The sequence below is a fragment of the Cryptotermes secundus genome, unplaced genomic scaffold (genome assembly GCF_002891405.2).
Source record: "Cryptotermes secundus unplaced genomic scaffold, Csec_1.0 scaffold1258, whole genome shotgun sequence".
Taxonomy (NCBI): Eukaryota; Metazoa; Arthropoda; class Insecta; order Blattodea; family Kalotermitidae; genus Cryptotermes; species Cryptotermes secundus.
Window position 1 is genome coordinate 50,553 of NW_019723324.1, and position 27,025 is coordinate 77,577.

Below are 27,025 nucleotides of genomic sequence, written 5' to 3' on the forward strand. Positions count from 1 at the left end.
AAGCAGGTATTTCTCGAATACAAGCATGGAGTGCTACCATTGTAATAACCCGCTGGGGATCATAGAATTTTATTTGAAGTTATGTGGACTTCCTTTCACTCTTAAGAAATTTGTGCCATGTAAGATTCGTGAATATGTCTGATGGGCATGCTAATCTTTGCAGACGAGAGGAAGAAGTGCCTGCAGCATCTGAAATTATGTAATTAACGTGTCTAATATGAACATAGCGTAACAGTTCTAGCTCATTGATTTAAATTTGTTTAACCATCTCGAAAATCGCAAGACCTACGGAAGAGGTGCACTGGAAATACAACTTGATTTTTGTTTCTACAGCTTTTACCCTTAATGTGTTTCGTTCTGATAAAAAGCAAATTACGCTCAAGGTACGCCCATAAAAAAGTGTAGGTCATCATGTAAAGGTCTGTTATTTTTTACCCCATTCATGCAAAATTTATTTTATATATACAATGTCGACAAATTATGATTAAACTTTCCAGTAAGAAATATGAAAATCAATTAAGCGGTAGTCAACTTTCATGCATACAGACGGACGTATAGAACGAATTTAATAGGCGAACGCACCTCAATTAGAGCGCTCCATCGCAAGGCCACATTTTCACTTCCCACGTCTTCAAGGAGAGGTGCTCGGTAAAAAAAAAAATTAAAAATTAAATTAAAAAATCATGTGAAACTGGACTAACTTCAAGTTCAAGTATGTTGGTGATGAACTGTATTAAAGCACATGGCTATCAAAACATTGTGCATACATACGTGTACAAAGAAATGCAACACCTATGAATAAATTACAAATATACTGATTTTATTATAAAATAAATTCATACATGGTGGACTAATGATTTCTTGGATGATTGTGTATGATAGCACTGTAATATTCAGAGGGAACTTGCTGCCTGTGTATGATGCAGCAAGAGGCACCCTGCAACATATCAGAAGTCTTGATGGCCCAGTCACCCAAAAACTACGTAGGAATCTCATGTCACATATTAATTTTATATGTATAAGCACAGAAAGTGTACACTCCCCTCGCACATGGGAGCCAAGTACAGTCGAGGGCATTTCTTGTGGCCAGTGAAGTACATTACTGCTTCACATGCCCCTCCAATTTCTTGTCCTCTTTGAGATTATGGCTGGAGTAAGGCAGTAAGGGGTAGCCCTACAGGATGGACTCAACCTGATTGGCCAAAACAAATACCCCCGACTACAGCAATTTGTTCACGGCAGATTCACAGGGGCTAATATATGGAAAATTAGGTCACCATTCACAAGAGTGCACTTTTCTCAAATCTTTTGTGATATTCTTTATTGTACTTTTTCTTTTTGTTCCAATTCTTGAACTGTGCTGCCAGTGTTAGCTCCTAAATGAAAAACACTGCCTGTGACAATATTCTTATATGCGTCACACAGAATCCTATTTATTGGCATAGACTTGAGGGACAGGAAAATAAATATGTCAGGACAGCTGAGGAATTTTTTTTACATTCATTCAAAATACTGCAAAAAAACATAGGTTCTATGGACATTACTGCACAGCATGCAAATGACAGATAACAAATATTAGCTCTAATTTACATTTACATACAAATAGTTTCACAAGTGGAAAAAAAACAATAAAATCCATGACAGTCCTCTTAGCATGGTCACTGCTATTTACAATGCAAGTGATGATGGCATTCCTGAAATAGTGTTAGTGGAAAAATCTATAAGAATATGCATCTAAATTACAGACTGAAGATCTGATGTCTCATTGCTTAGAGGTGCTTTAAGGAATAAACACTGTGACACACATGAAAGAAGGGACATCTGTATTTTTGTTTATACTTCTATGAAGAGTACGCTACAGGCAATATTACAAATAGTCTAACACACTCTTATTCTCTTAAAATGCTCACCCAAATGAGAGCTGATGGTAAAAATTGGCAGAACACCATGTATCAATTACAGCACACATGTAGTCCGATAACAGAGAACTTGCTTATACAAGCCACGACAGTCGTGGCCAATGGATATAATCCCATGGGACCTCGTTACCTAGTAAGATAACATGAAATGCAGAGGCCAAGGTGGGTTTCTTGTACTGTTATTAAAATACAGGTCACTTCTCTTAGTAACAAATTCTTTAAATGTAATCAGAATTCATTATTTTGAATCTTGTATCTACAAATACATACAATTATACTTATTTCATTTTCAAGTTCAACAAAGATGGTCAAAAATCAAGTTTCTTATTGGTAGTCACTGTATCACTTGATCTTCAATAACAGACTCCATGATAGAAAAAGAAAACATTCCACACAGTAGTTATTCAGTTTGGTTGCATACATGATGTTACGTGTAGGTCATGCCAAAAATATTTCACACGTATTCCTTCCATGCAAGCAATTAATACAGAACTGTACAGAAAACCACCTTGAAGGAACTCGGCACCCTTCAGTCACTTGAAAAACACACTGGTTCTTGCAACGATTAGCCTGCCGTTCATTTGTTCTCCACTAACTTCTCACGTAGACACTTAATTTTCTGGACGAAATAGGCCTCGAGAGACTCTGCACACTTGAAAAATGGCGAATCACGGGGGTTGTAGTAACGACAATTGTCAAACATCTTCGTCATGTCTCCTATGAATTCGCTTAATTTCCTGTATGACCTTTTGTTAATCCTCAGTTCAATCGTTTGCAGATCTGGTCAAAGAGAAGAAGTTTCATTTACGAGAAACATGTTATTGGTTTTCAGATAGTAATACCCTTGAAATAAAATCATGATGTGTTACATATCACACACTGGAAATGCAAGAGAAAATGGAAAACCGATCGTATGATAAGGTTTTATTATGAAAGTTTTACAATACAACTGGAAAAGAAGAAACAAATTAGAAAATATATGCATAATGTAAAAATTCTAAAAATTCACTCTGTTATTGCCACTAGACTTCTCATAGTAGTATAATAATAATTTTTTTTTTAAAAACTGGAATTACAAAAGGAACGTTAATTGGTACATAATGCGGATTAAATTTTTCACTACAACTTTCTGCTTAAAATTTCATTGTTTTCATAAATACTCAGTAAATTATGCTCAAGATGCATGCAGAAATATGCAGGTCCTAACGTTAAGCGTCTGGTGTGTGGGCATCAGTTACCGGTAATGCAGAAAATGTCAGAGCTATGAGTTCTGATGGCACTGAATGAAGATTACCAGCATCTGGGAAGTGACGCCAGGTAATTTAGCACAACGACACTGATGTTTTGGCAGAATATTCTACCTTCATCTCCAGAGTACGCTGAAGATGGAGGTAGCAAAGTTTGTCCAGAATGTTGCTATCTTCTTACCACACTACAGAGCATCTAATCTTTCAGTGTACAAAATACTGAGTGTGTAGTTTTCAAAATTTTCATCTCCACTGCAGCTGCATAGCATTTGAATTACTTACGACAAAACAAATGACTGTCTTTAAAAATGCCAACATTCTTTATTCAGAGCAAAGAGAATTATTTTTATATTACTCTAAGTTCAAGCGCAGATGTTACTTTGAAAATTCATCATACCAAGCATAAAGACATGTATCTAACTGTGCAAAGAGAACATTCCAAAGATTTGCTCTGCTTACGAACACAAAAGGACACAAGTATGTATCTTCATTTCCATACAACATATACAGACACAGCGAGAAACAAAGCGAGACTAAATTAGACATGAACCATTTGTTGTGCCCAAATGTGAGGACACGCAGAGCTCGGATCCATATGGATGGTGGTAACTCTCATGCTCCGCACAAATCTTAACTGGGATACCAGTTATCCTGACTGAAGCCTCTCATCTTTTTCTTCTTCAGTCCTTCCCTGGGATAGTATCCTGGAAAGTCTATGACTCTGTCCTTCAACATCCTTCCCAATTCAACGTCCAGCAAACATCCTACTGTTCAATTCTACATATTCTAGACAGAGACGGCACTGGAAAGTACGTCACAAAACTGTAAGCATCACGTACCTATTGGTTCCTTAATGATTCCATAATAGTCAGGAGCCTCATCTGGGTCTACAGGTTCCATGAAGGGCCAAGAACTTTTATGGTTCTGAAACAAATTATGTGCATTCAGAGCACTGTCAGTCATTATGCATCCCAATGGTAAACCTCAAACCTTATGAAGTCATACTATACCTGCAACTGCTTAATAAGTTTTCTCAGACCTTCAAAGTCCTTAGCATTGAGATTTTTCATGTTAGCAAAATTAATATTGGAATTACGCTGACAATTTGGACAGATATATTCATCAATGTTATCTGCTTCTGACTGAAGAATTCCAACACAGCGTCCGTGAAACCAATCCTGACAGCGATCACAACAGATGTAGAACCTGCAAAGGATAAACACGCATTATCTATACTGAGACCACAGAAGGAAGGACCACGGACAGTGGCTTCCTCGATATGCCTATTGTTGTATTTTCCTCTTGGTCATACAAACCAACCCAAAGCACTTGTTACACTGTGCCTAAAGCATGTTGAGGATGCATCACTGTCGGACACTGATACAGCAAATAACGTCATTGGAAAGTTACCAGATCTTATTTTTAACACACAATGGGAAATGAAACTGCAGTGCCTCAGATCTCATTGAACACAGGGTTTTTTCTTTTCCATAAGGCTGACTTCTCAAACTATGACACACTCTCAGAGATCTTTCAGACAAAAATACTACAGAACACAACTAATGTGTTTATGGACATTATCCATCATTCTGTTTTTATTTAAAATACAATGTTTCAGAGACTGGATTCTGTCCCTGTCTTCATACAGAACCTACTCAGTTGGGACCAGTAGACAGAGCTAGTCCGTATCACGAGATACCTGCACAAACACAAGATAGGATATATAAACCAAGCACAGCACAAACCATCTGCGAGAGTTAAGATGAACATTTACCAACATAAGAAACACAATTTTCCCACTTAATATACACTGGACAGAGTTGTAGTCTCTCTCTCTTTTTCTGCTTCTGCTTGCGATAATGGCAGTCCAGATGGGAGAGATGTCCAACTTGGGTTGACTGATAGGATGATGAGACATGTGGGTGGATTCCAGAATTTCCAAAATGTTGTGTTTTAAATAAAAACAGGACAATGGATAATGTCCAGAAATACAACGGCTGTATTAACCTTTATCGGACGAACGTCATCATATGATGTCGTTAAAAGTTAGGGCAGCTGGCCGAACGTCATCATATGATGTCGCGGATTCCACGCGTGTAAGGTTTTTTTTAATATTATATTAAAAATATAAATTGTTGTTCTATTTACATGATTTTTGGTCACCACCTTTATAAGGAGACAGCCTTCGTTCCTGCATGATCTAATGTAATCTAGGGACGTCATATGACGTTAAAAGTAAGGACAAATTTAAGAACGACATCATATGATGTCGCGCATTCCACGCGTGTAAAGATTTTTTTAAAATTAAATTTAAAATATAAATTGTTCTTCTATTTACATAATTTTTGGTCACATCCTTTATAAGGTGACAGCCTTCCCTCCTGCGTGATCTAATGTAATCTACCGACGTCATATGGCCGAATGACCTCATACGATTTCGCGCATTGTACGCGTGTAAAGATTTTTTTAAAATTAAATTTTTGCTCTACTTATGTGATATATGTTCACCATCTTCATGAGGAAACAGCCTTCCCCCCTGCGTCATCTATGGTAATGTGGCCTTCGTATTGTACTGCCGAAAAAATTCCGAAATGCAGAGTCCGACGTCGCAGCTCACGCACTTCGTACGAACGCTAGACCGCTTCCCACGCGAAAAGCACACACGACACCTCAGTTGCGATTTAGAGGAAGCAGGCCAGTGATGTCGAGCTGCAGTGATATTTATCCCCGCAGCTACACCGGAATAATTATTCACACCTCTCCAGCCACACTGGTCTGGCGGTCCCCAAGTTGCCGACGAAGGTGATGACCCGTCGTCCGCGGAATCAGAATTCCAACTTTGCTCGCCCCTATCATAATCTGTGTCATTGAACAGCTCTTTCTCAATTTTAGGCATCAGAAGACCAACCTTCCACGCCACATTCAGAATCGTTTGAATAGCAGTCCGAATCTGTGTCTCATTTCAGCATTTTCCATACGACGTCGTAGTGTATACGGCTCTCTAGCAGTGCTAGCAGTGAATCTCTGTGCTTAGACCACGATAAGAAGCCATAAATCTTAACCTCGAGCCCACACATACAAAAATCTCATTCACGACTTCTCTGAACCCAATATCTGCTTCATGATGTCATGGGTGGCTAACCTTATATTGCGATGTTTCAAAATCGTTACAAACACAATGGTTTGACTGCAATGAATGAACGAATTACCGATCTGGCAACACCATATTCCGAGAAGTAACTTCTGTGTTTATCTAACACATTAGGCAGCGAGGAATTTCAGACGTAAACAGTCGTGCATAGCGACATGTCCCATACGATAAATAAGCTACAACAAGAGATACGATTGAATGTGAAGTCGCCACAAGGACTTACACTGCTAAAACGCATGGTGCAGAAAATGTATTACACTGCTAGAACGCATGGTGCAGAAAATGTATGAATTTCGGGAAATTTTATTTTGGGAATCAGTGTAAAAATTTTTTACAGATATTAAAATCTGTAAATTAGAATATCTGATTCTATATTCTTTCTACATTAAAGGAGCGTTCATTTCGTTCGTTTATCATAAAAAATGTAGAAATCACACCATTTTTAGAAACATGCTTACAATTTCATTGCTCTAGAAGGGCGGGCATTTAAATAAACTCCGTCCAGCTGCCCCTACCGGAAATTAAATGGCCCGTCCGATAAAGGTTAATATACCATCGTCACAAACTTTTAGATGTTAAATACTAGAGAAAGTCATTGCACGATTATCACTACAAAGATTCTTGTTTAAAAAAATGACTAAGAGACTAGAGGTTAATAAAGTGAAGTGTGCTGGAGGGGGAAGCATAACAGACCCCTGGGAGGTGAGAGGGCCTTTCCATGAGACTTCTATCTGTTGCCTCAGTATGATGCAAATATATCTGAAATACATTCTCATTAATATTTGCAGACTTTGGAAATGGAAATGTAGTAAGAGAAACAAAATTAAATCTAAGCAACAGACATGAGATTTTTGAGGAAAAGTGAGGGATAAACAAGAAGGGATTAAATTAGAAATGGAATTCTTAAAAAGAATTTGTAATTCCAAATTTTGTAGAGTTAGATGAAAAAACACATACATTGGCTGGGCCATGTAAAATGACAGAATGATACACAGAAGGGCATTAGAATCTAAAGCAAGGAGACCTGTGAGATGGCTGAGGACAAGGAGGTTTAGCCAGGTACTGTAAGGCAGTAAGGAAATAGGAAAGAGCTGGCAAGAAACTGAGAAAGATGGTAGAGAGATAGAAGAGACTGGATTGAAAATGACACTAGCAGTAACAGGATGAGAAAAGCCAAATGAGGTGAACAAGAAAACATTCCCAAGGATCATATGATTCAATATGCAAACATAAATTCTGTGCAGTGCACTGGAAAATTACAGCCTTGCTTTCTATCCAATGCATGTTCGGCAACCCTGGATCATCTGTGCTGCACTCTACTTTTGGGATTTTACGTTTTCACAGCGGTGAAAATTTAGATTTTGGTCTTCTGGATTATGATACTATGCAGTCTGGTATAAGATTACGAATCTTTCAGAGAAAAATACTGTCTCCAGGATCATGGTACATGAAGAAAGCAGCAAATACCTCAAAAATGATAATTACCTACCAGACCACATGGTGTCTTCCTCTTCATTCAGAATGTTACTTTACAATGCTTTCAGTATCTCGGACAATCCTGCGATAAATGGTATGATGACAGAGGTATTGGAAAGTATCTGGAAGTGGGCACAACCTGAGGTACTGTACCTGAATTATTTTGCTTGGACCAAGGAATATCATAAAAAACCTCAGTGATTATTACAAGTGTCCCAACTTGATTCAAAACCAAGCACCTTCAGTATACAGGCGTGAGGCATTATCATTAGAAAAACCTGTTCAGTCAGAGAGCAAGAGCATAATCCAGCAGACAACAATCTAAGAGTATTACTGGTACTTACTGAGACTCATCATAAGGCTGCTTGCAGAGACAATATAGCTCTTGGGTGTCCCTAGCATGACGGCATTCTGTACAGACAAATTCTGTGAGAGACTTGCTCATCTCCTCTGTAATACCAACACACTCCCCATGGAACCAATTGTTGCAGAGGTCACAGCCCACGTAGAACCTAAAAACATACATGTAACCGATCACACCTAAAATGCAATGCAGATCAAGCCGGTGTGCATCTTTCTCCACTTCAGGCAGCCTCTCTTAAGACACTGTCCAGTGAAAAGCAATTACCATTTATACCCTTCATCTATGAATTACAGGAAAACAGCACACTAACTACTCCACTGTCTGTGCAGCTCCTCCCTGCTCAGAGGAAGTGAAGATGTCCATCCAAATACCATCTCATCACAGACATCAGTAAGGGGCAGACTTGTGTCACCAGCCGTGGAAACTGAACAACTGAAAATGACAGAGGGGAGGATATTACTGAGTAAATATGGCATAACACTCACTTTGTCTCGTCATAAGGAGTCCTACACAAGCAGTACAGTTTTTCTTTCTTCCTTCCACTGCCACCCCCTCCTCCCCCTCCCAGTGCTGTTCCACCACTGCCTGGAGGACCTGAGGAGGTCCGCTGTTGCTTCCTAGGTCGCCCGCCACCACGGGAAGCTGATGGGGGACTCACGGTGGATGCTGAGACTGGTGCAGACTTCCGTTTCCCACTTCCTGTCCTCACTTCATCCTGCTTATTTCTTTCTGCTTTTGTCCGAGCAGCTAACTCAGTCGACAAATCTTTCTGCAGTTTACAACACAGAAACCTTAAACACTACATATTTCAGCATTTCAATAATAATAATTTCCAAAACAAATATAGATACACATTTCCTAATAGACTGGCAAAAGTGCCCATTCTTCACCTGTGATACAGTTACTTTCTCTGTCTGTACCACAATGTACAGTAGCTACAACTTTAAGGAAGGGGAACATCACTTGAACTATGAAATTAAAATTCACTCTTGTAATTTAAGAGAGACTGGAAATGTGGGCTCAAATCTCTTCTTGCACATTGCTTTAACAGCTATGGCTCAGTATGTACTGGCAAAGAATAAATTGCAGAACATCTTTTGGCATTCAAACTGTTACACTGCCTTGATGTGTGCCAAAATTGCGCGTTGACATCCACTTAAAATAATTACACAAATCTGATTAAAATTTTCTATTGAAATCATTCATAAAATCCTATTCCACCTCGTAAGGGGCGTTGACCACTTGTTTAAAGCTATGTGGTGTTCAAGACAGTTTTGGGCATTCTCCGTGAGGCGTGAGGCAGGTAACTGACAGGGAAGCTACAATTTATACATTACGCCTATCTTCACTCTGCAACCAGCCAGATACTGGGTAAGACAAGCGGCACTGTGCCGCCTGGTCATAAGGCTACTGCACACCTCTAAGGTAGAGATGGGTGAATATGGAGCAGCGGTAAAATAAGAACTAACAAGAGAAAACTGAATAAACTTGCAAGAAAACTTGCTCATGACATTTCATCCATCCAAAATCTCACATTATGAGACCCAGGACTGAACCCAAGGCTCTGGGGGCAAGAAGCCTGTGCCTCTACCTGACGTTAGACATGGCCTAACATTTTGTATATTGCGACATGCAGGCCCACTGCCAAGTACCAGCTGTGTAAACAGATGACAGTACAACAGCTGTTGCTATGGAACAGCTATGTGGGCACACTGTTTCCGGGGCAACAAGAGAATATATAACAATGGAAGAGATGTTTTCAGTGCAGTTTGTGCTGGTGCTATATAACGAGGACCAGTAGTTCAGCTGTGGTTGAGTCCGTTATGAGGGTTGCAGCTGTGAGAAGACAGAAGCTGGGAGATGAGGCCAGGGACAGTTCAGGAACCCAGAGGAAGCAGAACGTCTGCCGTTGGATGTGACTAGCGAAGTCTGAGAAGAATATATGTGTGCTGTACACATAGTTACAGTGATCTTTGGAATGTGTAACTCAGTGAGACTGTCATAGTTATTTGTAGTTACATTCTGCAAATGTTCAATAAACTCAATTATCAATCCAAACCATGTCTGTAGTCACTCAATCACATGACGATATATATGATGTAATAATTCTATTTACTTGTTAAGAATGCCATCTTCTGGGATGTGCCACCATGCAGATCTCGTGTGAACTGACGTTTCAGAGAAACGTACTGCCTCCATCTTCAGGGTCGAAAGAAACCATGAGCAAGAAATCTGCAGCTACCTGCTCATACTTGTTCCTCGCTTGCAGATTTTTCTACCCTGAAGATGCTGGCGACACGTTCCTCCGAAACGTTGGTTCATATAAGATCTATACAGCTTGACATCTTAGTAGTCACCACCATGAAAACCTCAAATCTTATTTGCTTGTTCTGTACATGACCACATTTTCAGTGGCCCAAGCTATACAGAGTCACATGATGAAGCGATTTATGAATGATGACCTGGAAAGCATGTGGAATATTCGTGCTGTGGCCTACTGTAAGACAATATCCTGCCACATGCTTGGAGGTAGAGGAAAATCATGAAATACTTAAGTCAGGACAGGTGTTCCAGCTGAGGTTCGAACCAGGCACCTACCAAATACCAGTGAGAACCATTAACACCTGAGATAACTTTCTCACTTATTGTGAGTATAGTATACAGAGATATACGTCATTCGTGCAGTTCCACTTCATACTGAACTTGTTTCTGAATTATATTTTGGAAGTGCCCAGTTCAAACCTCAGCCAGGACATCAATTATCCAGACTGAAATTTCTTGATGTTCTCCTCAGTTACATCAGGAAAATGCTATGCTGATGCCTTAAAGAGGCCATGGTCACTTCCTTCCACAACCTTCCCAATTCATTATTCACCATCATTCACAGTGTACATTTAAGTTACAGACAGCGCTGTTAAAAGCACTGAACTGCTTCCAAATACTGCGCTTCACAGGGTACACACTTAGAGGTGCACTGTTCAATGGGTGGGAACATCATTTAGTGGTTCATACAGGGGTCCGACTGTACAATATATATATATATATATATTTTGAGAGCAAATGCAATGTAACAGCCATTTAAAGTTCTTCAATTTAATGCATTCCTTAGTTTAACATTCAAATCCACTGTCCCCACAAGAAACCTGAAACTGCAGTATTGCCCTCATAGCTGAGCATCATACTGTTATGACACCACACGGAAATAGTTCAGCACACCCAACCAATTACAACATCTGTAGCAGCCAAGGATTTAACATGCATCATTACTGCTACCAGAAAGCCATGCCAAATGACTCCATTTGGTGCTGCTATCTATCTTCTGAGAAACATGAGACACCATAGACCTGTCACACAGCCTGGGCAAACATTGGGAAGAAACACAGGTCTGCAGTGAGGCCAACAGCATGTACCGAATGAACACAGACGCTGAATCACAGAGAGGTTCTGGGAATACCATTGAAATGGTTAAGTATCTTACGTTGAGATGAAAAAGGCTAACAGAGTGCATACTTAGAACCAAACCCAACATATCACTCTTGGTTCTGCCATTCTGATGAAAAGCTGGTTGTAATGCAGGCTCAGTATATCAACTGTATGGTTCAAGCTGTAACAGAATGTCTAAAATATACAGTGGGGCACAAAAAAATGTATATATGCTGTTCCACTATCATTTCCTTTGGCAGCCCTGACATTCAATGTGACTAGCACCATCTTTTCAGAGAATATCACACTACACACAGTACATAACATTTTGGTTCAACTTTGTGGGTATGTCTGTGGGTAACCTCTGCATGCAGGCCCACACCCTTATCTAACGCATGATAAATAGGCAAATATTCCATGTAATCATTTTTCTTACCTGAATCTCTATCTGAAGCTCTTTCTCCAGCAGTGCCCGTTTCTTAATCATGTCTTTCTTGAGCAGTTCCTTATGGCGAAATAACAGAACTTGAAGTTTGGTCTGCACTTGCTGACGTCGTCGTTCTTCCTGGGATTCCCGCCACTTGCTGGTACGAGACCGTGGTGCAGGAGTAGCAACTGCTGGTTTCTCTTCGCTGCTACGGTCATCCCGCAATGGTCTGTTGGCAACGTGCCATATAATTTTACAATTTATGTGCAGTAAACCCTCGCTAATCCGGTTATAGTTAACTCCAATGTTGGATAATCTGAATCAAAATATGAAAATTGCAGTTCACAGATGAGTATGTATAATTTAGGAGACAGATGAGTCACTTGTTAGTTCGGACAAAACTTGACAGTTTCTTCAAACCTGCATTATTATGTTCAAAAACAATCAAAATTTCGGGTCTTCAATCGATGAATAAATGTATTGTCTTTTTACAGTTTTTAAATAAAGGCTCAATGTGATATTTTTGTATTTATTGTCATCAGAACTACTCATATAATTAAATTCTCCATTTCTTTGTGTTCTAAGTTTTCTTGTCTTTTAGGGCTATTTTTTTCTTCACTGATCCAGATGGAAACCCCCCCCCCCACANAATTACTCTGGATTAGCAAGCGTTTACTGTATTGCAACTGCATATAATTGTATTCTAATTTAACACTAAGCAACACACAATGACCATTATTTTTTATATTGGTCACGGTCCTGAAATTTCTGAAATATAGTGCTTCAGAAATTGGATCTTTCTGTCATCATCAGGTATAAAGAAGACATTGTTTCTGTTCAGTTAGGTTCATCAGCAAATCAGTGATTCAGACACAACTATAGTAACTCTCCCTAATGGGTAAAATGAGCGGCATTCTATTCCAACTTACACCTTACACCTTCATGGTACTCGCACACAAACTGTATTCTGTGAATAGCCAGCTGTTTGTAATAATAAGAATGTATGCTCCTTTAACCTTTAATAGCCACATGCTGCATTGCTGAAAAGCACATGCAAGTTTGCAACGCACAGTCAAATTGACAGAGCATTTAATGTTCTCAATAATGTAACATGTTTTGCCATTGAAGACGCCGTTCAGATTGTTAATTGGTTTATTTAACAACCTACAGATCGTAACTACAATTACTTATGGGCCATTCCATGTGAAATCATCCAGAGAGGTCGCTCGCCATTTAAAAAAAAATCATATTTTGTACACTTATTTATACATATTTTCTTACCATAAAAATATTAAAAAGAAACTGTAATCTGCTCGGTTCTCCCGGTACAGGCGTTTTTATAATGCGAAAAAACGCATTTTCAGCTGAAATGGAGGTTTGCGTTATCTTCCATATCTTGATAACCATTGAAGCTAGAGACTCCAATAAGAAACCAATTTGTTCCCCATGATATGGACTATAAATCATATTATTATAAGGTTTTACTCAACTCGCTTCCTCTAGGTCTAATTAAGCTCGAAACTTACCTACTGATTTTGGGAAAAACGCTACTTTGACTTTCAAAAACCAATGGGAGGGGGAAAGTATCAGATCTGTGGTTTCTACCCTTTGTTGTTACCTACATGGGGAATATGATCACATAGTTTTGAACCCCATACCTAGTTTCCAGAATTTTCCAGGAGATTTCAAACTTTGCTCTGGGCCCAAAATCGACCATTTTTAACATCTCATATCTCCGCTGGAGAAGCTCTGAAAATTTTGAAATTCATAGCAAATAATGCTCTGTTGTAGAGTAACTTGGAGATAAAATTACAACTTTGATATTCAAATTAGAGCGAAGTTGTGGGCACTTTGAATTGTACCAAAAAAATCAACACCTCGATAATTGGCTTACCTGCATCCAATGGTATTGGTGGTTCTTTATTCGGTATAAAAGACGAGAGATCTATTGTTTGTCACTAAAATCATTTTCAGGCCTGTACTTACTGCTTGGAATGACATGTTATCAACACTCGGTTCTTAGCTGGCTATAAACATGGATGTAGGTTTCTTATTTCGCGCCTGCCTCGTGTGTTTTGACATCTGAACCCAAATTTCTGTAATCATGATGTTAGTGTTGGGCTGCTTTCTCAGCAGCTTTACGTATGGATGAAGCATTCACATGAATGTTGTCTCCAACTGTAAGTCAGTGTATGTTCAGCAACTGTAGATCTTTCAGGTGTATCGAGCTCGGTGTTCTCCAAGTCGAAAGTAAAAACTTTGTGAAATGGAATGTTCTATAGGTATTGTCACACGTGAAGAGTGTCGTAAGACTACGTATGGTGCCATCAACAAACAGCTAACGTTTGTGAGTGAATTGAGTGAAGAGAAACAAACTGTTTTAAAGTTAAGACTGGGTGAATGCAACTTGAGTTCCATATGCAAGCATCATGAGATTAAGTATTCAGTTAAATACAATCATCTGTTTGGAAATATTTGTTGTGACCTGCTAAAAGTGCACAAATGAACCATTAAGAAAGGTTTACGTGAAATTTCATTAGAACATCTGAAGAAAGAAAAGAATTTTCTGGTAGCTCTAGTACCAGGTAAATCCTTGTGTCCTAATCGTTACACAAAGATTTTTGTTCTTAAAGAAACCATAAGTGGGGGCAGTAGTGGTTCTGGAAGGAACGAGTTTGCACCTATGCAAGAAAATCTGGCAGAATCAGAAGCAGTATGTTCAGCTTTAGATATTTCTCCTATGACTAAAATTATGAAGATGAATACTGGGAAAAGACCCACTGCTTTATCAAAAAAATGTAGAAGCATATCCGACTCTCTTTGAAGGAAATTAGTGAGTTCATTTTGAGATGACTCGATGGATCTTGATTCAGATGAACAAATACCTTTCTTTGCATTAAGTGAGGAGTATGATTTGTTGATTAACAAATTAAAGGAGAAATGTTAAATCTCAAGCAAAGAAGAAAAAATTAAAATCATTAGCTTATTGCCAACTTCGTGGTCAAGACAGAAGATAAGTCAAGAATTTCAAGTTTCTGAGCGCTTGGTTAGAATTACTCGAGTGCTTCAGCAGACGCAAGGGATCCTTCCGGATTTGGGCAAAAGGCGGGGCCAGACAGTTAGTGACGAAACAATTCAGGCTGTCACGGAATTTTAAGAAAACAATGAAAACAGCAGGATCTGCCCTGGAAAAAAAGGATTGTGTGAGTGTCAATGTGGGAGGTATCAAAGAGGGTATGCAGAAACGCCTGATACTATGCAGTTTGAAGGAACCTTACATTCACTTTAAGAATACTCAACCTGAACACAAAATTGGTTTTCCAAATTTTGTGTACTTTGACCAAAGTGGTGTATCATTGCTGGTGCATTGGGGACTCATACCGTTTGTGTGTGCAGCTATCACCAAAATGTTAAGCTGATGCTAGATGGAGCAAAATTGAATTCGGACTACAAAGATTTATTACATGTAATGGTTTGTGACATTGAAAGTTATCAGTGCATGAGTAATGAATGCGCAGACTGCCCTGGAGAAGAAATTTTGACGGAATTGCTATCAGCCAAATCAGAGAGCATGTCCGATAAAATAGTCTACAAACAATGGGTCAACACAGACAGAGCTAACATGATTTCTGTTACGCAACGTTACAGTGAATTCTGCGAATCTCTAATTGAAAAACTGACGCAACTGAAAAAACATCATTACGTGGCTAAAATTAAGTTGCAGTATTTGAAAGAAACGAGGGAAAGCCTGGACGAAACATAGTGCCTCGTTCTTGCAGATTTTGCAGAAAACTATTCGTTTCTCGTACAAGATGAGATTCAAAGTTTCCACTGGGTAAATCAACAGGCTACACTTTAGCCATTTGTGTATTACTACAAGGCGGACAATATAACAAAATGCCAAAGCTTGTGTATAATCAGTGATCATGTAAAGCATGATACAACCACAGTTTATGTGTTCCAAAAATATCTTATCACCGATATAAGAGAAAATGTGCCTTCAGTCAGGAAAGTGATTTATTTCAGTGATAGCGCTGGAAGCCAATATAAGAACAAAAAGAATCTCTCCAATTTATGTCATCACTATGAAGACTTCGGACTTGAAGCAGAATGGATTTTTTTTGCCACCTCGCATGGGAAGAATGCCTGTGACGGTACTGGCAGCACCATGAAGAGGCGAGCAGCGAAAGCCAGTCTTCAAAGAACTCATTTTAATCAAATCATGTGCCCGCTAGAACTGTACAAATTCTGCACAGAAAATATCTCAGGGATAGTTTACTTTTTTTTTTGCCAACAGAGGAAGTTGCGAGAAATGAAATCATTCTAAAAAGCAGGTTCCAAAATTGCAAAACTGTACCCCATACAAGAGAAAAACACGGGGTTGTCCCTCTGGAGGAAAACACGGTCAGGTGTTATAAAACATTCAAGTCCAATGATTTCGAAGACATCGTGGTAGTGGACAATTCCTGAACTACTTTCAAACAAACTGGACGATTTTCAACGGAGTACACAAAGAACTAATACTACTGGATGCAGGTAAGCCAATTATCGAGGTGTTGATTTTTTTGGTAAAATTCAAAGTGCCCACAACTTTACTCTAATTTGAATACCAAAGTTGTAATTTTATCTCCAAGTTACTCTACAACAGAGCATTATTTGCTATGAATTTCAAAATTTTCAGAGCTTCTCCAGCGGAGATATGAGATGTTAAAAATGGTCGATTTTGGGCCCAGAGCAAAGTTTGAAATCTCCTGGAAAATTCTGGAAACTAGGTATGGGGTTCAAAACTATGTGATCATATTCCCCATGTAGGTAACAACAAAGGGTAGAAACCACAGATCTGATACTTTCCCCCTCCCATTGGTTTCTGAAGGTCAAAAATAGCATTTTTCCCAAAATCAATAGGTAAGTTTCGAGCTTAATTAGACCGAGAGGAAGCGAGTTGAGTAAAACCTTATAACAATATGATTTATAGTACATATCATGGGGAACAAATTGGTTTCTTATTGGAGTCTCTAGCTTCAATGGTTATCAAGATATGGAAGATAACGCAAACCTCCATTTCAGCTGAAAATGCGTTTTTTCGCATTATAAAAACGCCTGTACCGGGAGAACCGAGCAGATTACAGTTTCTTTTTAATATTTTTATGGTATGAAAATATGTATAAATAAGTGTACAAAATATAATTTTTTTTAAAAATTGCGAGCAACCTCTCTGGATGATTTCACGTGGAATGACCCTCATAACACTGTTACGGGTTTACACAATTTACAAACCCTACACACTAATCAATTCATTGTCTCTTATGGCCCAAGGGTTATGTACAAGTAGATATAGTTTTTGGTTAATTTGGAATAAGGGTATCTAGACTTTAAGATTAAGAAACAGAAATAATGAAACGTACCAGGAAGCTTGGGTTTGCAAAGAAGTGTAACAGGCAATCGCTTTGTAATCAGAATGTTACTGGGACAGCATAATAACGCTGACATTGAGGAAGAAGCTATATGAACTGGGTCATAAAAACTATGGCATGAGGGAAACGCTGAGTTGGAGAGGGCGGTAGACCTGAAAGAGCCAACCCCCTTTCGATAAACAGCCAATGAGTGGGCCACACCGACCCAAAATTACGTCAGGATGGGCTGGTGAATACACCCCTGGAACCCAGCGAGTCAGCAAATAGACGGTAAATAAACTCTAGAGGAACCAATCAAAAAACTTTTTATTATTACTTGTCAAAGAGTCAGCTGTAGGCTATTGCCGAGAGAGCGATGGCGATGAGTAGTTGTTGGTTGGTGATGGCGGTCTGTTTCCTCAGCTCACATAAGTAGACTTACTTACTTCATATAGCCATGAACATTAAGTGTGATAATATTAAAGTGCGAACCCCAGGGAGAGAAAGTGAAGACTAGATGGACTAGGTTTACTGAGCATGAGAGATAGAGGGATGGGATACCCAATAGCAGGGTGACAGGAGTGAACTAATGTGTGCTACAGGATAATAACCCACATGTAATGCGAACCGACGAACGCTGGCAAATGGTGTATATATTATGTATATAGCGACATAGGTGAATAGAGTAGGATAGAAATGCGCTGTGATGTTAATTGAACCTAGCATTCCCTCGAGTGTTATCCTCTTCCCTGCCGACTCCAGCCTCCCTCCGAATCCTCCAGGAGAACTGCAAACTCAAGCCAAGGTGGCAGATATGTCAGTGATTGTAAATTTACCTGAGCCCCTCCCTAAGCGACACCTCCACGCCCCCTGTCACCACGGCAGAACACTGTCCTCAGTAGTCTTCAAGTATTTATAACATGGGAGCTATACCAGGGTCACTGTATTACAAACTCCAAACAACTTCTCACACTATCGGTATTCTTCATGTTCACGATTCACTCACTACAACTGAACTCGGCAACTGTTCCAATTCAACTGACTCCTTAGGCAGTGCAGTTCTATTATAAACCCTCAGCAAGACAACAGAAAGCACCTCACTTCCCTGTTGCTGTCGCCTATTTACAGGTGTTGCTGGGCAATGCTGTCTAGAGTTGTTTCCTGCTGTGCAGTAATCACGGGGGAGGGGGGCGGAGTGTTGACTGGCCTGTTACCGTAGCAGCGGCAGCACTCCAAAGCTGTTACGTCACCGCTGGCGGGGGAGGGGGTGTCCTGCATAGCGCAATGCATCACACTACTCCCTCCTTAACCGTACAGCGTGGTTTGACGTGTATGTTTCGTCAAGGTATTTAAATCGTCTGCGGGGGTTCGACGTCTATGTTTCGTCCACCTGCACACCTATGTTATAACGCCCGTAATAATTGATGGTTTTGCTGTAGATTGTTAGATTTTTCACTGGCCTGTTGTCAGAAGAACAGTATATAATGAGACATGACTTTAGCTGCGTTAAGCCATCGTTACATATGCCTGTCTTGCAGCAAATTCGTGTTGCTTCTGGTAGAAGTTTCCTCATTCAAACTGTTATGAATGGCGTGTTTTCTTTCCTATGAAGTTATAAACAGCAGAGACGTGATATGTGCTGTGTTTATAATATCATATTGCCCTGAGCTGGCCACACTAACACACTCAATTGGAATTCTTAGAAGAGGGATGTCCAAATTTTATTCTTGCAAGATCGATTGATTTCGCACAGTACATAGCAGCCAGTTCTTAGAAAAACGCCACAAATTAAGGCAGAACACTGTGGTCACCCCCTGTGATGATACGGGTGTGTGTGCGGGAGGGAAAAGAACTCATTCCTTCATGTATTATCGCTCCAGTTGACTCCATTTTATCGTACTGACCTTGGTGGTCGTTTCGAGGGACGACCATAAATATTTTTTGAGCCAGCTAAGCTCTGCTTTCGTGCACTACATACCAGCCAGTTCTTAGAATAACTTAATGAATTCTGTGGTCACCCCTACGACATCTACTGCAGCCAAAATGGAATATAAAAAAGCATAGCACCAACCCCTTGTTATGATAACTCGTAACAGTTGAATTTACTGCAGCTGACCTGGCAAGCTTATCGACTCACGGAAAGACATTTCCTAGTATTCCTCCTTTGAGAAGAAGGCAAGACCGCACAGAATATCTGTGGTTTACGGAAAAAAGGGCCAAATGAAAGATACGCAGTTTTGGTGTGGTGAATGTGAGACAGCGTTGTGTATAGAAGAATGCTTGAATGCGTAACATACACTGCTCACATTCTAAACCACCTGCTCCCATTGCCGAGATACCGGGCCCTCATATTATAAGGTAAGGTTATAAAAACCATCTTTTAAGATCATTTTAGTGAAAGTTTCATGCTTCAAGGCGTACCATACACTGCTCAAATTCTAACGACCTGCTTCCATTGCCGAGATACCGGGCGCTCATATTATAAGGTAAGGTTATAAAACCACCTTTTAAGATCATTTTAGTGAAGTTTCATGTTCCTATCTCATATAATTTAAGAACAATGATGAATAAATCATTTTCGAGCAAAATTTAAATGGTCGGCTGAATATATTACCGCCGGAGAGACACTGCAGCTGAATTTAAATGACCGCGCGAAAGGGTTAAGGCTGTTCGTCCCGAATAGCCTGACGGTGCATCCCCGTTCCTTTTATTTGCAGGCTGTTCTTGCAACGTCTTCTTCATTCTTGTCCAGCTACTCCTCTTGCAGCTACTATCCTCTGTCCATTACCTCCGCTCCCCTTGTAAGACCAGCTCGTCTCGAGCGGTTTGCTGTTAACTCACCAGAAGATCCAGTTGTATCACATTCACTCCTTCACTTTCTCCCATCGCACATTCATTCTTGCTTGGGAGGCCGGTGCTTCTAATTTACCGGCTCCTCTTCTGCGCTCTGCTTCTTTTTCGTTTTGGAAGGGGTCGACCCCTCCACATGGTCCAGTCCTTGATCATGTCTTTCTTTGGAAGTTCCTTATGTCAACATAACAGCACTTGAAGTGCCGTTTGCACCTGCTGACGTTGTTCCTCCTGGTCTTCCCACCACCTGCTGGTACGAGACTGTGGTGCAACTGGGCCCACTGCTGGTTTCTCTACTCTGCTATGGGCACCCTGCAATGGTTGAGACTCGTCATAAGGCTGCTTGCAGAGACAGTGTAGACAATTGCCGATGGCCAATTCCTTTCACCAGCATCCGAAGGTTCCCTGGGTAGTTTCCTTCTTGAAGGCATCTCTCCAACGTCGTACCACTGTTGCGCGACGGGATACCTTCCTGCAGGTGGCAGCCAACTTCATCCGGGATACACCACCTCCTCGGGTCCAAAATTTCCTGATGATGTTTCTCTTGAGCCATGCCACTGTTGCACGGTGGGACATCTTCCTGCTGGTTTTCTTCTGCCATGCCACTTCCACATAGCAGCTCGTCCCTCTGCGGGCGATGGCCAACTTCATCTGGGGTCCAAAATTTTCCCGTGTCAAATTCTTCATATTTCGCTGGTTTTGGTCCCTACGCCTTTTCCTCTTCAGTTCTCCGACCGGGATTAATTCAGCACCTTCTACAGGTACCTCTCATTCTGCCGCCTCAGGTTTCATGTCCACTGAAGCCGGCTCTTCTTCTTCTGGACGTGCCTCCATTTCTCGGCAGGCCATTGTCACTCCAACTGATACCACTATGGGGACCTCTTCTTGTTGTGCTACCGCAGGTTTCGTGTCCACTGAGGCCAGCTTTCCTTCTTCTAGACGCATGGCAGACAAAAGAAATTGGCAGAAAGATGTCTGGTCGTCCAAGAATCGAATGGCGCAAGAGAAGCCTCAGTAGGAAAAACTGTACCAAGACCAAGTATGAGGAAAGACTCCGGTGACTCAGAGAAAGACTGCAGATTCTCCACAGAAGAAGAACGGGAATAAAGGACATAGGCGGCAGACTGCCACTATGCCAGAAGAAAAAGGTGCCAACCAAGAACGCCAACAGAGGGTGTAGATCAAGACAGCGATCGCACCTAGGAGGGAGAAGAAATTGTAAGAAAGCCTTCTAGGAGATTGTCAGCATGAAGATCATGAAGTAAATAGTCGGATCTTCTGTCAGCCTACGACAAGACAAGGATTGGACCTTGTGGAGGTGTCGACCCCCTCCAAAATGGAAAAAATGGAATAGCACATGGTGGAGGAACCAGTAACACGGAAGCATCGGCCTCCCCAGCTAGAATGAGTGAATGAGTGACGAATGACTGTGAGAGGATGGAATCAACAACTGCTGGACCATGGAATTGCTCGGGATGAGCACATTTGAAGGAGGAGGGCGGAGGTAGCGGCCCGAAGACAAACACTAAAGGAAAAGGAACGGGGATATAACGTTAGGCTGTTCACGACAAACAGCCTTAAGGAGGGAGCAGTGTGACGTATTTGCACTATGCAGAACACCCCTTCCCCCGCCAGTGGTGGTGTAACAGCGCTGCCGCTGCTACGGTGATGGGCCGGTCAGCGCTCTGCCCCCTCCCCCACGGTGATGTGGCAGCGCTTCCCACTGTGACGTGGCAGATGACAACAGTGACGCAGTGGTGGATGCCCTGGTTGCTACAGAGCAGTAAACAACTCTTGACAGTGTTGCTAGGCAACCTGTAAACACAGCATCAGGCAACAGCGGTACCTGTCACGTAAATGTTTTCTGTGTTGTCCGCGCCGAGACTAAGTAAGGAGCAGCGAACACTATTCAGTTAGTAGTGAGTGATTAGTAGTGAGTAGTGAGTATTGAGCCAGTTACTAGAGAAAGAGTAACCAGTTAATTGCAGTCTAGTATTTGTGATACTGCCGATGGCAGTAATTGTGAGATTGTAAATGGTGTGATTGTAAGAGTGAGTGGAATAAATTCGCTATATCCAATACGGCGTGAAGTTATTCACCCAACACGTGACAATAATATTTATTCCCAAGTTCTAATACATCCACCAACCCCACTGCATCATAAGGTTTTAAATCCCTATTCTTGGATGGTTAAGTATCAACCCTGAATAACAAGAGTCTGGCCAACAGCCCTATAATAGCAGGATATTTAAAATTTCCTATTATCAGAAGAGAACCTGTTATCTCTGAGTTAAAATCCATCCATCAACCTAGTAGTACTGGGAGATAAAATCTCCTATTCCCAGATGAGCTGTTAGGTCAGAGTTAGAATATCGACACCAACTCTGCATAACCAGGGGACTTAAAATCTCCTACTCCCAGACAAGCTGTTAGCTCAGAGCTCAAGCCCAGCCATCAAACCTGCATAACCAGGGGACTTAAAATCTCCTACTCCCAGAAAAGCTGTTAGCTCAGAGCTCAAGCCCGGACACCAAACCTGTACAACCAGGCAACTTACAACTCCACCTGTAGCTGTGTAGTATGACTTACTTGGCATCTCTGGTATCAAGCTTTGTGACCTTCCGTTTGGGTGTAGACTCCCAGTCTTCCTGCTGTTGGTTGGCTGGTTGTGATGTCACCGGAGAAGGCCTCTTCTTTGCTGGCGCCTTCGTAAGCACACTAGTGGTCACTTGGGGTTGCACTGGCACTTCCCCTGTCTTGTCATGCTTCATCTGCTTCTCCTGGTAACGCTGCAATTGCAGGAGCTTCTCCTCTATTTCTGGGTTCAAATTTTCCTGCTTTAGCGCATTTTTAATTGCTGAGACAAAACAAGAAATCCATTCAGTTTGCATGCTAATTTGAAAGTACATAAATATTCAAGACCTAATTCAATGTATAAAGCATATCTACATCAAAACAATTGGGAATAAAGTATGATCTCTACCAAATATTTTTAAATTCCACTTTCCAGCAAGGAGTTTCAACTTTATTATAAAATTATATTTCCAGCAAGGAGTTTCAACTTTATTATAAAATTATATTATCTTCTAAACACTAAAAAGTGTGACGAAAAGAGTGAGTATTTATTTGTGGTGTAGTTCATGATTCTTTCGGCATCTCAGACTACATACTGTTGAATGGTAGGGCAATTAATGAATGAATGTGAAAAGTTGTCACCTAATTGAGGCATTACCAGGGCATTTTCCTCTGGAGACTGAGGAAAACCATAAGAAACCTCGGCACAGATGGTCAGTGTCCCAGCTAAGATTCATACATATCACCTCCTTAATTCAAGTCAAAAGTGTTACTGTACAAACCAACTTGTTTGGCTATAGTGAGTACGTGATGCATCATGACAAAAAGCGCGTGAAACATCGTGAAAGGCAGCAAAAGAGCTGCAAGATATGAAAGTAAAATAATTTAGAAACAATTTGAAATTATCCGACACTATCAGAACATTCAAAATATCAAAATACATGTGCATACACACATATACACACACTATCTCATATGTGAACACTCCATACTTTCCTGTATATAGATATGTACGTGTGTTACTTACCTGTACATAGATAATACTCATAGAAGCATACAATGTGTACCTGGTATATGCTTAACTTCTCATGAAACACCATAGATTGCGAACCATGGCCCCCTTTCAATATATTTGTCATAACTGATAGCTCAGCCATACTATCTGAGTTATAAGCCTGCAGAATTAGGGCAGCAGACACAGAAGACATTAAGAAGTTAGGAAATTAATGCAATATGTAACAATTCTATTGTATTCACCAATACATGTGTGGTTTTCATTTCGTGCATCCTGTTTGTTGTGTTATTATACACAATTCTTTATTAGAGTCCGTCGTAACACAACAATACAATGGTCAAGGCTAAAATTAGCTTAGCTACATGTTTCGGCTATTAAACCCATCATCAGGCAAACACATGATTACCATACCAACACTAGTGAACTGCAATTGTGATGGTGGCTGGATGCTTGATAATTATTACATTATAAAATACATGGTAAAAAATACAATAAACTATAAATTTATTATAAAATGAAAGTTATGACATAAAATAAGGTTAAAAACTTTTCATGTGATATTCCTTATCATCAAGTCAGTTGTTGCATCAAGTCACATATCACATGAAGAGTTTTAAATCTTATTTTATGTCATAACTTTCATTTTATAATAAATTTATAGTTTATTGTATTTTATACCATGTATTTTATAATGTAATAATTATCAAGCATCCAGCTTCACTATCGCAATTGCAGTTCAGTAGTGTGTGACTATGGTAATCATGTGTTTGCCTGATAATGGCTTTAACAGCCGAAACATATAGATAAGCTAATTTTAGCCTTGACCATTGTATTGTTGTGTTGCGCTGGACTCTAATAAAGAATTGTAGATGTGTAGTTATCTCAAAAGATACCAGCTTTAAATCTTAATATGGTAACGGCTATAGCAGCATGTTTGTCCACATTTATATATAAGCAGACCTAACAATTTAATTATTACTGAGAATAAGAAAATTTTGTCATTACTGCGTGTTTGAAAAACTGCTGCTGATTGTTCAGCAATTGTTGTGTATGTTCAGAAGACCACCACTGTGTGCTGAATATTAAAAATCAGTAATTTTTTAACGATTCTGGGGCATTTATTCCCGTTTGTTTGAACACCTCAAAAACAATAAGACTAATAGAAAAAGTACAGTGAACATACGAAGGGTGACCCAAAAATAACCGGAAACGACCTGTTGCGCGCGCATGCTTTGTAGTTACGAGTTGTGCTGCTAGGTGGTGTTAGCTGGGGGTCTCCCGCGACTGTTAGTGAGCCGGCGTCAGTCTGAGTTAAGTGGTTTGTCTGTGGTGCTCTGTTGTGTGCGTTCCTGTTTCAACCCTTTGGCGATTAGTGAGATGGCCGACCAGAAGGAACAAAGAGTGTGCATGAAATTTTGCTGTTAGGGAAAACTGCACTTCACTCTTCAAGTCATGGCAAACATTCATGCGGTTTTCTCTTTGGTCATCTCCGAGCAAGCGAGGAACAAATTTTGCAGACACCCGTCTCATGTGCAAACCNAGACTGACGCCAGCTCACTAACAGTCGCGAGAGACCCCCAGCTAACATCACCTAGCAGCACAACTCGTAACTACAAAGCATGTGCGCGCAACAGGTCGTTTCTGGATTTTTGGGTCCTCCCCTCGTGCAATGCATGTTCCATTTCTCTCAAAAACTTCTCTCTGAAACATTCTTTCATTCACATGCATTTCAAAGCAAACAGTGAACATAACTTGAGCATATCCTTGAGATATGCTCAGAAATGCAAGTACATCCTAGTGTAATGTGTTTATAATATTTGTCTGCGTTTATAGAAAACTGGAATGTGCTTACAAATTTCAGTAAGTTCCCTACTATCAAATTCATGAAAATCCATTCATTTCTGAAGTTGGTTCATATATAAAGGCAGATGAACAAAATTATTAAAAGTCTTTTAACAGACATTCTGCAGGAATGCAAATGTACCTAAACATGGAATTTACACAAAATTTAAACATATTTAACTTATTTACATTACACACTGTTAAGCTGTTACACCCTGATTGTGTAACAGATATAATTAGCTGTAACATTCCCGTAAGACACTTATGCAAGATAGCCAAAACCCAACATAACACCAAGAACACCAGTTAAAATGTATTCCACACAGTCCTGGTTAATGTACGAAAATTGACGGAAGCAGTTTCTTATTCTGAATGTTCTGAGTGCGGTTAACTTTCGAAAATTCTTTCATTTGAACACCAAAATAAATGTCTGGAACGTCAAAGACTACAATCATCTGGGACATGATGCTGCACAGTCCAGTCAAAGATGAACATCATTTAGGAGGAATATACTGACTCCATCCTCAGAGCTGAAAGGTAGGCCAAACAAGTAAATGGAAGGAAGCAGTCAGCTTGCTGCTTACTTAAGTGGCTTACTCTCTGACCCTGAAGATGGAGGTAGTTCATTCTTCCAAAATTTTTGTGAACTTCTACCAGACTGCACAATGCTTCATACCAGCACACAGCAGTCCTTGTAGTCACCACTGTGAGAAACTAAAAAATCTCACATCCATAACATTCCTGAGCAATGCAGAAATTCTCTGCAAAGGCTCTTCTAGACAGGTAATTCCAGACCGAAACTTTTATAAGGCGTTCACTTCCTGATTAACGTGATCGCCAAATTCGAAGAATGACATGCAAATACGAGCGCTTCTTCGACTTGTTGCAATTTTCGTTCATTTACAACACTACTGTACTCACTATGTTGGATGTATTCTGGTGTTAGAACAAATTTGTTTGCAGCGGATGTTGCTGTTCCTGGCGTGATGCCTAACAGGCCACCAGTACCTGCGGTGGAAGTTGCTGTCAGTGTCCCTGCTTCTGCTCCTGTGCCACCCGGCAATGTAAGCTGCTCGTCAGTCTCCTGCTGCTGACCGTTCACCACTACCTGCTGCTGAGATACAGGAATGCCACCTGCCGCAGTTGTGTTCGAGGCTGCTACCAGTCCAATCTTCAAACACCATCAGACAAAGAATTATGCTTTGAATATCTGAAGGATAAGTGGTATAAATGGAACCTCCACTTAGTGTCCTCACTTGTATAATACTCAGAATTACTGGGATTTTGGACTTCATCCATCATCTAGTATTCTAGAAACTAGAAAAGGGATCCAAGAAAGTAGTT

The 27,025-nt window shown here is 40.3% G+C and overlaps 1 protein-coding gene across 5 annotated transcripts in view; it reads right to left on the minus strand.

Moving 5' to 3' along the window:
- Positions 1-1,294: 1,294 nt before the first annotated feature.
- Positions 1,295-27,025, minus strand: part of LOC111861871 (nucleosome-remodeling factor subunit NURF301) — a 92,253-nt gene continuing 66,522 nt past the window's right edge. For all 5 annotated transcript variants that reach the window (XM_033750482.1, XM_033750480.1, XM_033750479.1 and 2 more), the window contains 8 exons: positions 26,690-26,852; positions 22,840-23,107; positions 12,017-12,236; positions 8,643-8,926; positions 8,138-8,305; positions 4,177-4,372; positions 4,006-4,090; positions 1,295-2,699 (listed from right to left, as the gene is read on the minus strand). In XM_033750482.1, coding sequence (XP_033606373.1) covers positions 2,497-2,699; positions 4,006-4,090; positions 4,177-4,372; positions 8,138-8,305; positions 8,643-8,926; positions 12,017-12,236; positions 22,840-23,107; positions 26,690-26,852 — 1,587 coding nt within the window. In that variant the 3' untranslated portion in view covers positions 1,295-2,496. The remainder of the gene's footprint in view (positions 2,700-4,005; positions 4,091-4,176; positions 4,373-8,137; positions 8,306-8,642; positions 8,927-12,016; positions 12,237-22,839; positions 23,108-26,689; positions 26,853-27,025) is intronic.